Here is a 12,994-nt window from a genome sequence, read left to right on the forward strand (position 1 = left end):
CAAGCTGCATGAGCATGGTACACACATTACTGATTGAGCGTGAATCTAGACAAAATAAGTGGGGTAAAGTGATTGGGAAGAGGAAGTAAATAATAAGAATGTAAGGAATACATGCTTGACAATAATCTTTCATAGGAGAAAGAAGACTAATTGATGAGGAATTTACTTCTCACTTGATGCACAACATACATTAATCTGGAATTTGAATACCACCCGCTAGAGGAAAAACACAACAGATTTATTTGATCCATTTACTTAAATTAAGATAAATCACTTTTTTTTTTCCTGTTGTGGTGTTGGCTAGCGTAATGGGCGAGGGGGTAGATGATACTAAATGTCCATTTCAACATACAAGTCTGGGTGGTTCATAGGTACATTATCAAGGAGGAATATTATGAGGGTCATGGATATGGATCCTCCCAATTGGAGAGGGTCTAATTACTGCAATCATACCATTCATTCCAATTTCAAGGGATGAGATACACCATGTAGGATTTCCACTATTATGATAGTGGTTTCATCTTAGTGATTTTTAAGATAATAGCGGAAAAATCTTATGTGACTTGATCTCATCTCTTGAAATTGGAATTGGAATGTACGGTAATGATTGTGGTAAATGACCTCTCCAATTACTACCTAACTGGAGAGGATCTGTATCCGAGGGCCTTTAAGACCCAAATATAAGTTTGGACCACGCTAGCAACTGCAATCTTATGGAGCATGTCATGCTAAGAATAGTTCCTATGTACAGCTATCTCATTCTAAGATTTCCTACACAGTAAGTAATACACTATCAAATCTAGTCTCCCAAAAATATCAGTAGCTTACTAGCTTACTGTTTAATTGCCTGAGTAATATTTTGTTTTCATAGGAATATGTTCAAGCAAAGGACAAATATCTCAAATGTTATATCCAAGTTTTCCCATCTTGGGCACAACTATCAATAAAATTTTCTCGTATTTGGTTTTTGAACATTCCATTGGACTTAAACCTCCTTTTTTCTCTTTTCCACTACACTAAAAACCATTAACTCTACAGCCAGTGATACATGGATATTAGCCATCTGTATCAGTGTCTGTATGTTGAGAAGTGTCTGAGACCCCCTCCACCCCACAACACCCCCCCACCCCACCAAAAAAATTTCCTTTTCCTTAAAAAAATTTATAAAAATATCGTCACTTGCCAAATTGATAGAGTTATGTAATAATTGATTTATTTGATAAATTTGAAATTTTCTAATCCCTAGTTGGTTATTTACTTAAGTTCACCTTTTATGATAACTCTAAATAAATTTCTTAAGAAATGATTTTCAAAGTAGTATACTTTACTTAAGCCTTAACTTGGACTTTTATTTAAAATAATGAAATTTTTGCATGCTTAACTTAGAGTTGAAAATAATTTTTTCAAAGTGTCTTGATTTACATATTTTCAAAATATATATACATATAAAAAAAAAAATATTTGCAAAAGAAGAGTGCGAAAAATGGGCATCAAAAAGAAAAAAAAGAAAACTCTTTAATTCAAGGTGATTCTATCTTATAAAGCCTAAGCTGACCGAGTAATTAAGCCCAATGAGTATTTTCATACTTAATGACCTAAGCCCAATTGGGTTGGGATCCATTGGCCCAAAACTCGTTAAATGGTCACTTAGAAAGCCCGTTAAAGTAGAAAAAAATCACCAAGGAAGAAAGAGTTAAAAAAAAATTAATTAAAAAAAACCTAATAAATGTTTTATAGTTGTATGTATGGTCTTGGAAAATATTTTAAATCAAACAACTTGAAAATTATTTAAAACAAAGAGTTAACATGTTCTTTTCAAAACTTTTAAATTAAATTTCTAAGTAGTTAACATGTTCTTTTCAAAACTTTTAAATTAAATTTCTAAGTTTGGCTTGGTTTTGTATTGCTACAATGAGAAGATTTTCTTAAAAATATACCTTAGAGTTATATATATAAATATTTTCTTGAGTGATAACTGGCTCCAATTAGATTATCTAAAAAGTTATCAAGTGAATTTAGTTATTTACTGACTTCTTTAATTTGGCAAGATTGACCGAATTTTGTGGTTGTGTGTTTTAGTACACACATAATTAGAATGACTCCATTATTTAGGGGAAAAAATGAACATAGAGTTCAAATTGAATTATGGCTTTGACTTGTCCGTATCATCTGAAGCAGAAACCACAGTACCATTTGGATATGATGACTTAACATGTTAATGTTATGATGTACTTGTTTTAAATGTCCCCAAGGTGTCCAATGCTTGGACCACCCAACATGTCATAAAGTTGAAATCTAAAGTGTATAGTTTTCACTGCTTGTATGACTTTGAGAATGCAAGCGAGCACAAAAGCACCTTATTCATGAAGTAGTTACCTAATTGACTTCCTGAATAATACCAATCTGAAGCTTCTGTACCCAAGTGTGAATATATCTGGGCAGATACGAACTTAGGGTTTATTTAGTCCATTCCACTTCCATTCCGTTCCCTCATGTCAAAGATTTGTCAAACATCTCAATGCGAAAAGGGGGAAATAGTCATGTGTTGTGAATGCTCTCATCAATTCCTTTAAAGGTGTAAACTTTGTTTAATTAATGGAAGTTAGTGTGTTGATGTGGTTTAGTAAGAAGCATAATTGAGTATATGTACACTGCCAATAAAACCTTTATCCCTTTAATTTTTCCTTTTTTGTTTCACTATCCAGCTACATAATCCTGTTCTTCCACTTAGTTTTGTTAAAGCCTATCTTACTCAACTAATTTTACCATTAGTCCATTATCATATCCTAGTCGCTTTTTCGGTTGGTTCCGACCAAGTTCTCTTAAAACCTCTACTTCTGCTCCTTTCTTCATTAATTGATTCTCTCAAGTGGTCTTTGTTGCACATGCCCAAATTATCAAGTGGTCTTTGTTGCACATGCCCAAATTATCTAAATTGATTCTCTCATTATCAAGTGGTCTTTGTTGCACATTCTCCATTATCAAGTGGTCTTTGTTGCACATGCCCAAATTATCTAAATTGATTCTCTCATTTTACCTCAAAAGAAGCAACCTTTAACTTCCTACAAGTGCGCCCGTGTCTCATCCTATCTTGACATTTACTTATAAAACAGATAAACTGCATAAAATGGAGGTACTTTTTTGAAATCTGTTTGGTTTTATATTAATTATGCATCTGAGTATTTTGTGATTGAAAATGAAACCTTGACTGGTTCAATTTATGCGGATCCTCCAGTATGTGAGTCTTGGTTATTCAGTTTGAATTATCACAAACACAATTTGTATGTGATATTGTTGGGATCTGATACCAGGATGGTATGGGAAGAGGGGCGAGCGGAAATGAAGATAGGATGTTGATTGCTCTAAGGATACATATAACACCACCTTAGGATAAGCAACAGATAAATGTGGACTGCTGACCACTCTAGAGATACAAATATCACTGCTTTAGTCTAGATAAATGCAATCATCTTGCCATTTCCATTAGACCTTAAGCTTGAATAATTTCTTCAAGCGTTAGGTTTACTGAAAACTAGAAGACTGATTAGTAAGATAGAAAAATTAAAAGGCATTTGACTAACATAGATAAATTAAATATACTAGAAAATACCAAAGTCTTCATGCAGTCCAAGATGTCCACCCCTTGGTATTTGCTTGACGTCTTTTTGCAGAGAGATCTAAATCATGCAAGACTAGTCTAAAATGAATGTAGACTCGAAACCTATCCAACACTTCAAACGAAGAGTTATTTGAGTTTTTCTATAAAAAGTTATGACCAAAACAATCACTGTTATGCTTGCAGTCCAGAAAATCTGAAAATGCAAGTGTGCAGCTTGGTCTCCTTGTGCTCCTGCATCAGGATCATAAGTCGTTAAGTTGGTTCAGGGTATATGATACTAACGAGGAAGCCAAAATTCATATGTTGATAGTTCTCTTTAAATACTTGAGTCAATTGATTTCAACCTTTTCCTACACTGTTCTTACGGTCATATATGAGCTCCATAAGCTGACTGAATCGTGCTACTAAATTGTTTCAGGATCTGACTAAGGAGCCGACCATAGTGGTGAGTGGTCATCACGGGAAGCTTCATATTGATGGTCTTCGCCTTATCATTGATGAAGGTGGCGGGCTTGAAGCCAACCCCATAGCTGCTATAGTTCTTCCTTCCATGAAACTTGTTCGAGATACTGACAATGTCGTCGCCCATAATTGATCATTTCTCACAATCCACTTCAAGTAAGCAGAACTAAAGCGCCAGAGCAGTTACGTTTGTGAGATTAATGCGGATATGATAGTTTCTGGGCTTTAAAGTTTGAAGATCATAGATATCGTTTTTCATGAACAGAAGTTTTCTTCCATGTGCGATATTCACGCCAACTTGTTCATTGGCGTTTCAATGCATATGATCCTTTTTCGTGTTGATATGTTATTATAGGGCAACACAAAGGTGGCCCTGAAACACTATTTCTCTACGTCTGGGCTGCTTATGGTCCTTTCTTTTGTTTTTCTGTTAAGGATTAATTGCGGATAGACCGCGCTTGTAATACTGTTGCTTTGAACTTACTAGCCCTCTAATTGTTTTATATTTACATCTGACTGAAGTTATTTTCGACTCTTTTACCCTCAAAGAAAGGGAAAATTGTTTTTGTTTTTTGTTTTTTTTGTTTTTGCTTGCCAAGTAGACGTCTTGAGCGTAAGAAGGTCCGGGGGGAAAAAGCCCTCTAAGACGGTGGTCTATCTGCAAAGTTAAAAGTAGAGAGCTGAAAAGTTCAAAACAACGATACTACAAGGAATGTCTTCCAAATTAATCATTTATGTTAACGTGCCAAACTTTCTGCCGGCCCTAATTAATGTGAATACAAAAGGGGTGTTTTTATAATATAGTTTTCTGAATTTGGGGGCCTTGCCCGTAAAGCTTTGTGTTACTATCAGAAAGTTAAACCAAGGTTAGGCTCAACAGGAAACTGCTCATACATTCATGGAACCTATATACTAGAGTTGATGGTGGTAACAGGAGTTGGTTGTTGGGGTACAGATTGTTTTCATGCGTATTGGACATGATACTCACTATATTTTTATTTATCGTATTTACTTGCCAATCACGGATACACTAGGGTACAGACAAGGATGCATGTACTTTTTTGCACCCGTAGCTGGCTGTGTTGGCAAGCAACACTCCAGCAAAAAAAGATATAATAAATATAGCCACGTTTATGTTGCTATCAGCCTATCACTAGTGTTTATTCCACTTCTAGGACTTCCGAGTAAGAAGAAGAGAACCCAGTTACTAATTCAGGATCATGCTGGATTAGCCTGAAATAGTTACACTTATTGCTAGAGACAGAAAAAAGTAGACACACTGTGTATGAGAATATGCTTAGCTATAATGTGTTTTTAGATAGAACAGTGTATCCTCCTCCTACTTTATATTCCCCCTCTTTTTCACGGTCATTTTGCACATCAGTCTTTTTTCCTCTCAGTGCTCTCACCACCAAGAAGCTTAACTTGTTGACTCTCCATCTAAAAACTTTGGGAGAAAAAACTTCCCAACTTTACAACGAACTAGAACTATCCGACTTTACGTCAAATTGGTAGTTGCATGTTTGTTCGATTTCCCATTTCACAAGTTACTTTGATTTAGTTAGGAAGTGCCCTATGAAGAATGGGTAAAAATGGTGAGCTGTTTTTACCCCTATTTGTTTTCACAGAGCAATTTCCTTTTCTACATATTCTTCTAACCATTAACCCCACTATCTCAATCCCACAAATATCTCAGTTGTTGAGACTAAGTTGGATGACTTGGTCAAATATGAATTGAGTCAAGTTAACATAACCCACTTGACCAAATTAACTAAGTGATATGCCTCCCACTATTTGCGAGATCATATGTTTTTCTTACTCCCACTATTCGTAAGATCATATGTTTTTCTTACTCCCACTATCCGTGAGTAGTAATTCTTATTTCATTATTCATAAAATTTTACTTGGACTTATTTATTCCTAAGTCTCTTCAAACTTGCATGTTTAATAAAGGATTCCGCTAGTATTTCTTTTGTCAAAGGATCAACAAATCATATATGTAATAGGGATGTAAATCACTGTTACTTCTCCCTTTTCTATAATTTCTTCAATATAGTGATACTAGATCTCAATGTGTTTTCCTTTAGAGCCATTCATGTCACTATTGATCAAACTAATTGCTGCTTGATTATCACAATAAATATTAATAGGTTCTTCTAACAATTGAGATATAAATCAATCAAAATCGTCTTATCTAGACAGCATGTGTAGTTGCTATATTTTAAGTTAATATTCAGCTTCTTGTGTATCTAGCAACACATCCTTTTTTCTTGCTACTCTAAGAAACAACTCCTTCTCCAAAGATGAATAAGTGTCCTGAAGTGAACTTTTCATTATCTTTATCACCTACAAAATCACCATCGGAGTAACCGAAGAGATCAAGTGAATTGGCTTGATAAACCAATTTGTGAGTCAATGTACCTCTGATATACTTCATAATCCTTTTGACAGCTTCCTAATATGCTGGTCTCGGGTTACTTTGATATCGACTAACTAAACTTATAGCATAAGCTAAATTAGGTCTGGTGCATAATATTGTATATATCAAACATCCAACTGCCTAAGCATAATGAACATCTAATGGCTTTTGCCCCTCTCCAGGGCTTTGTTGTATACACAATCTTTTTCCCATGACCAACAGATTGAATTCTCCATTCTAAACATTTTAAGAACTGATTATAAATATTTTTCTTGGTTTAAACTTAACATTCTAGACTTTCAATCTTGAATTATTTGAATTCCAATAATATATGATGCACCTCTCATGTTTTTTATCTCAAACTTTTCGTTGAGATCTACCATGATTTTATTCAACATTTCCATATCATTTTCGGCGAGTAATATATCATTCACACATAAAGATAATATAGTAAATTTGCTCCAACTTTTCAAGACATATACACAATTATCTAATTTATTTGAATAAAATCGAGTTTGGTGACTGCATCATGAAATTTGAGATACCACTGTCTAGACAACTGTTTTAAACCGTATAGAGATTTTATTAATTTAAAAACTTTATGTTCATGTCCTTTCACCTGAAAACTTTTAGGTGCTGCATATCCTACAACTCTCCATTGAGAAATGCTGCTTGAATATCCATTAGGAATAACTCCAAATTAAGATATGCAATGATAGCTAAAATTATTCTGATGGATGCAAATTTAGCTACATGAGAATATGTCTCTTAAAAGTCTATTCCTGCATTCTAGTTATAACCCTTGGCAACTAACCGTACTTTGAATTGATCAATAGATCTATCAATATGGTATTTTTTTAAGCACTCATTTGCATTCTATGCCTTTTCTATTTTCTGGCAGATCACATAACTCCTAGACCTTATTCTTTTTTATAGAATCAAGTTCTTCTCTCATGGCTTCTAACCATAAAGCTGATTCATGCGATTTCATAACATCGTAGAAGATTAAGGGATCTTGTTCTTCTATATTTGTATCTACCGAGAAACAAGATGACTGACATGAATACAAATAGTAATCATCCATCCATGAAGGTTATGTTCTCAGCCTTCTAGTGCCTATAATCGGTAGGTGAGTTACATCCATTTTCATAGATATTTTATTGTTTTTAAGGTTAGGTTCATTCACAATATCTGGATTATTAGTGGAATAACACTGTAATAATCAGCATCTGTTACAGCTTGAGGTTATGTTTCCTCTTGAACTTATTCATCTTTTTATAGATTCTCTAGAAATGTGGCATCTATGCTTTCAATGACTCATTTTTCTTTATTATAAAACTTATAACATTTTGAATTTTCTGAATACCCTCTGAATCTACACTTTACTGTTTTAAAGTCTACATTACCTCCAAGTTGGTATGGAACAAGAACAAGGGCTATAGATCCCCACTTCTTGAGATGACTCAGATTAGGTTTCCTTCACTCCCTAATTCATAAGGTATAGATACAACTGACTTGGTAGGAATTCTATTCAAAATATAGTTTGTAATTAATAATGTTTCTTCCCAAAATTTTTTAGAGAGACCCAAATGAGTCAACATGCATCTAACTACACTCAACAATATTCTATTCCTTCTTTCAGCAACACCATTCTATTATGGTATATACGACATTGTTATATACCTTTTAATTTTATGTTGAATACAATAACTCTTAAATTCTTTAGAGTTATATTCCCTACCTCTATCAGTTCTCAAAATTTTGATTTTCATTCCAAGTTAGTTTTCAACTTCTGTTTTAAATCTCGTAAAGCATGAAGACTTCTAATTTTCTAGAGATAAGATAGATATGTGCAAACTTAAAATAGTCATCTATAAAAATAATAAAATATTATTTATTATTATGAGTTTTAACACTTAGTGGACCCCAAATACCCGAGTGTATCAATCCTAAAAGTTTATTGACTCTTTGTCCGTCAATAAAAGGCTCATTGGTCATTTTACCAGTTAAATAATATTCACATGATGATAATTGAACATTAGATATATAGGTAGTGAGTTCATTATTTCTTTTATTTTTAAAACACTAGCATGTTCTAGTCTAGAATGCTACCATTCAGACTCAGAAATATAATAGGATAAGTAGTTTAAATCGAAAATTTTATTATGAGAATTATTATAAACTATTGAAAGAATGCATAATTCATGCTCAGGTACTTATTTTGTCATAGTATATACTTTATTATTTTTGCGTATAGAAGCCCTATTATTGTAGAACCTAACTTCCATCCCTTTCTCCATCAAGGTACGAATAGAGATCAGATTGTGCTAAATTCCTGGAATATAGAACACATCTTTGGGGATAAGAACACTATCCTTGAGGTCCAATCTGTATGACCTAATACCTTCTACATCAAGATAGGTGTTGTTTCCCATATAAGTTCTCCATTTTCCTTTCTTTAGATTGGTAAACTCTATGGCTCCATTCTTGTCCTTTGCGATATGTGTTGTCACACTAAAGTCGATCCACCAACCGTTGATATTCATCGTTGCAAAGTTGCATTCTGTCACACCGATGAATTATCTTTTTCTAGTACCCATGTGTTCTAGATACTTATAGCCTCCTTCATTCTCCTGCTTTACACCTTGTTGGCAAGTAGACCTGAAATACATGAACTTCCAATAATTGTAGCAGGCTCCATGAGATACTTTCTTTCTCTTGAAGTGCTGCGATTTTGGTCCTTAAGATTGTGGTTTGCTAGGACTAAGGTTTTTATAGCTTTTAGCATTATGCCTCTGGAGAACTGCTGCACTATGTTTCGTTATGGTTTTTCCTACTGGCTATTAAGTCATGTTTAGTCGCTAGGTATATTGAAAGATCAGTGACATATTTAATGATAGTGTTCATTCTTAATGTAGTGACAACCACATCAAGGGAAGGGGGGAGACTATTTAATATAGTTACCACTTGCATTTGTTTGTTGGGAAAATTGAAAGAAGAAAAAAAATAAAAAATTAAATTTGTATTATTCTCTCTAATAGACTTAGAAAAAGAATTAATTTCAATTCTCTCAATGTAATCTCTCTCTAACAGACTTAGAAAAAAGAAATTATAAATCTTCTAGATCGGATTCCCGATTTACAAAAGAGAGAAGGATCGATGGAGACCCTTCCCTTTGTTTAACCTAGGTTCTTCTTGGTGTCGATGGAATGTCTTCCTCGAATGCTTGCTTTGAGTTTGCTTTCCGTTGACGATCCTAATGTTTCACCTCGTGGAATGTTGTCTTCACCTCTTGACTTGAAGTCTTGAACGAACTTGCGTGGCAAGTTTGAAACTCTTAACAAGTTAGGGAACACTGAGCGAGTTATAACTCTATGGAAGAGTTGATTGATTTAACCAAAAATCAGTTTGTAAGCCAAGGTTGCCGAGATCCTTCTTTTGCCAAGAAGCCTTGTGCCGATCTCCAAAAGATTGATCTGAAAAGATCCCTGAACTCAGTTGAGTTTGTTGATAGTTATAGAGGGATTTTTGGGTGTAACCGCCCCTTAATCTGCTCCTTAATGGGGTTTTATGGGGTGTAACCGTCTCCTTAAATCTCTTCTTAATGAGGGTTTATAGGGTATAATCACCCCCATTAGGTAGAAAAATAGTTTTGAATCTGTTCATATTCTATTTGAACCAGTCAAACGCAAGAATTGCGTTCTGAGCACGAATTCTACATTCTGGACCTGGAAAGCAGAATTAGGCTCTGCATTTGAGCCTGAAAACGCAGTAATGAGCTCTGCATTTTGAGTCTGGAATGCAGCCACGAACTCTGCATTTTGAGTCTAAAAACACAGTAATTAAAGCTGTGTTTGGATCTGGAACACAACGATGAACTCTGTATTTTGAGCTGAAAACGTAACAATGAAAGCTGCATTTGGATCTGGAACGCAACGATGAACCCTGCATTTTGGGCTGAAAATGCAACAATGAGCTGTGCGTTTGGGCTGAAAATGCAGCAATGAGCCTTGCGTTTGGATCAGAAGAGTCGTTGACTTATAATCTCTTTTGTCAGAGCATTACGAAGGTCGTTATTTTGTAATCTTCGCTCTAGCTCCTTGAAATATGGGAATCGTCAGATTGTAATTCCCGCTGTGAAGGCTGTTGATTAGAACTTTTATCGGTTGTCATGACGATTGTTGAATTGTAATCCTCATTAGTCTATGTGAAAATCTTTAGATTGTAGCCTTCGCTTGTTGATGCGAAAGTCGTCAGGTTGTAACTTCCATCATTAGTGCTTGATAAGGATTAACTATCTGTAGTAATTTTTAGATAGCCTACAGAACCCCCTCTAAAGTTTTCAAAAGTTTACGATTGACTGGGATGAATTTTTAGAATACTTTAGATCTTAACTCTGATCTTGGAACTATTGATTCCTTATCATAAAGGAGTTTTTCCATACATCCGCTTCGAACGCATCTTGGCTGGAGGGATTTGCCACCTAGGACCTGTGTGAGAATGAGCTTCGAAGAGAAACTGTAGCGACGATACAAGCTACTCATGAGCAGAAGCTCTCAAACGTTACGTCACGACTTACATCCATTTAGCTGATGGGCTCGCAAACATTCATAGGATTTTTGGCAAACCCTCAGCCATCAATGGATTTGATAAGCCTTTACTGACTACCGTTTGAGTCAGGTAGCATGTGGATTGTCTAAATCCGTTCCACATGTAACATTGTGCTGAAAGAATGAACTCTCTTAGACTTAGTGCTATGATACCAAATACATAGACTTTGTTAATTTTACGAGAATGGACTACCCGACAATGCATGTTAGGCGTATGCTTATCTCTAATTAGGAATCAAGATAAAGTCCCTCATGTGTGAAAGACATGGATTTTGGTGCTACGATGTTGAATACGTAGACTTTACCATTATTGCAGGAATAGGCCACCCAACAGCATGTGTTAGATGTAGATTTATCTCTAATTAGGGATCAAGATAAAGTCCCCCATGCGTGTAAGACATGGATTCTAGTGTTATTAATAACAATCTGCTACAATATTGAATATGTAGGCTTTGTCGCTGTTTCTTCCTGTGTTATATTTTAACTTGAAACATTGAAAGAATGTTTAAAATGCCAGGGGTGTAGTATTAACTTGTATGAATTTTCACTTAGAATAAAATTCAAAAATTTTCTTCATTATCACTAGGATAATTTCAGAAAATCTTTAATCCGCTGGGGATTTTATAATGAAAACTTACTATTCTTGTTGAAAAAGGATTAATAAGTTTATTAGGGGGTTTGACTGTTAGAGGTGTGATGTTAACCTAACAGTATTTTATGAGTCTATTGCTCTATTGAAGAGAGTCGATTAGTTGATTTGATCATCAAAGGTGTGATGTTAACTTAACGGGTTTGTGGACCTATCGTTCTATTGAAGAGAGTCGATAAGTTGATTGTCAAATATATTTTTTTAACATGACAAGATTATGGACCTATCACTCTATTGAAGAGAGTCGATAAGTTGATTGTCAGAGGTGTAATATTAATGTGACAAGATTGTGGACCTACCGTTCTATTGAAGACAATCGATAAGTTAATTGTCAGAGATGTAATGTTAACGTAATCAGATTGTAGACCTATCGCTCTATTAAAGAGAGTCAATAAGTTGATTGTCATAGGTGTAATGTTAACATGACGTCATTAGAGGTGTAATATTAACGTGATGAAAGGATTGGTTGTCAGAGGTGTGATATTAACATAATAGAATTTGTTGCGATCGGAGTAACTTTATGGACTTATCATCCTATTGAAGAGTATTGGTAAATTGATTGATTGTCAGAGGTATGATGTTAATGTGACAAGATTGTGGACCTATCGCTCTATTGAAGAGAGTTGATAAGTTGATTTGATCGTTAGAGGTGTAATGTTAACATGACGTCATCAGAGGTGTAATATTAACGTGATGAAAGGATTGATTGTTAGAGGTGTGATATTAACATGATAGAATTTGTTGTGATCAGAGCAACTTTATGAACTTATCATCCTATTAAAAAGGATTGATAAGTTGATTGTCAGAGGCGTGATGTTAACGTGATAAAATTTGTTACAATCAGAGCAACTTTGAGGACTTTGTAAGGTACTCTTATACCAAGAGTAGGATCTGCGAAAGCATACACTAAACACTAGAGGGTGGTGATTAGTGTTATTTAAAATTTTACAAGATGAGTTATAAATTGTAATAACAATGAACAACAATCACAGAAATTTAACAATCATAAACACAAGGATATATACTGGTTCCACCACCCCGGTATACATCTAGTCCCCAAGCAAATATCGCTTGAGATTTCCACTATGATTTTGAAACCAAGTACAAAATTAAATCAAACCTGACCTATTTGCAAGACCATGCAAATTGCAATACCAATTGACAAGACCATGATAATTGCAACCAATCTCTAAACCAAGAGATCTTCTCTCACACCTGAAAGAAACATTCTTTGA

At 34.6% G+C, this 12,994-nt stretch overlaps 1 protein-coding gene across 1 annotated transcript in view; it reads left to right on the plus strand.

Annotated features, from left to right (window-relative positions):
- LOC109830900 overlaps positions 1-4,610 on the plus strand; it is a 28,849-nt gene extending 24,239 nt beyond the window's left edge. The window contains exon 4 of the mRNA XM_020398257.1: positions 4,038-4,610. Coding sequence (XP_020253846.1) covers positions 4,038-4,214 — 177 coding nt within the window. The 3' untranslated portion in view covers positions 4,215-4,610. The remainder of the gene's footprint in view (positions 1-4,037) is intronic.

This window comes from Asparagus officinalis, chromosome 2 (assembly GCF_001876935.1).
Source record: "Asparagus officinalis chromosome 2, Aspof.V1, whole genome shotgun sequence".
NCBI lineage: Eukaryota > Viridiplantae > Streptophyta > Magnoliopsida > Asparagales > Asparagaceae > Asparagus > Asparagus officinalis.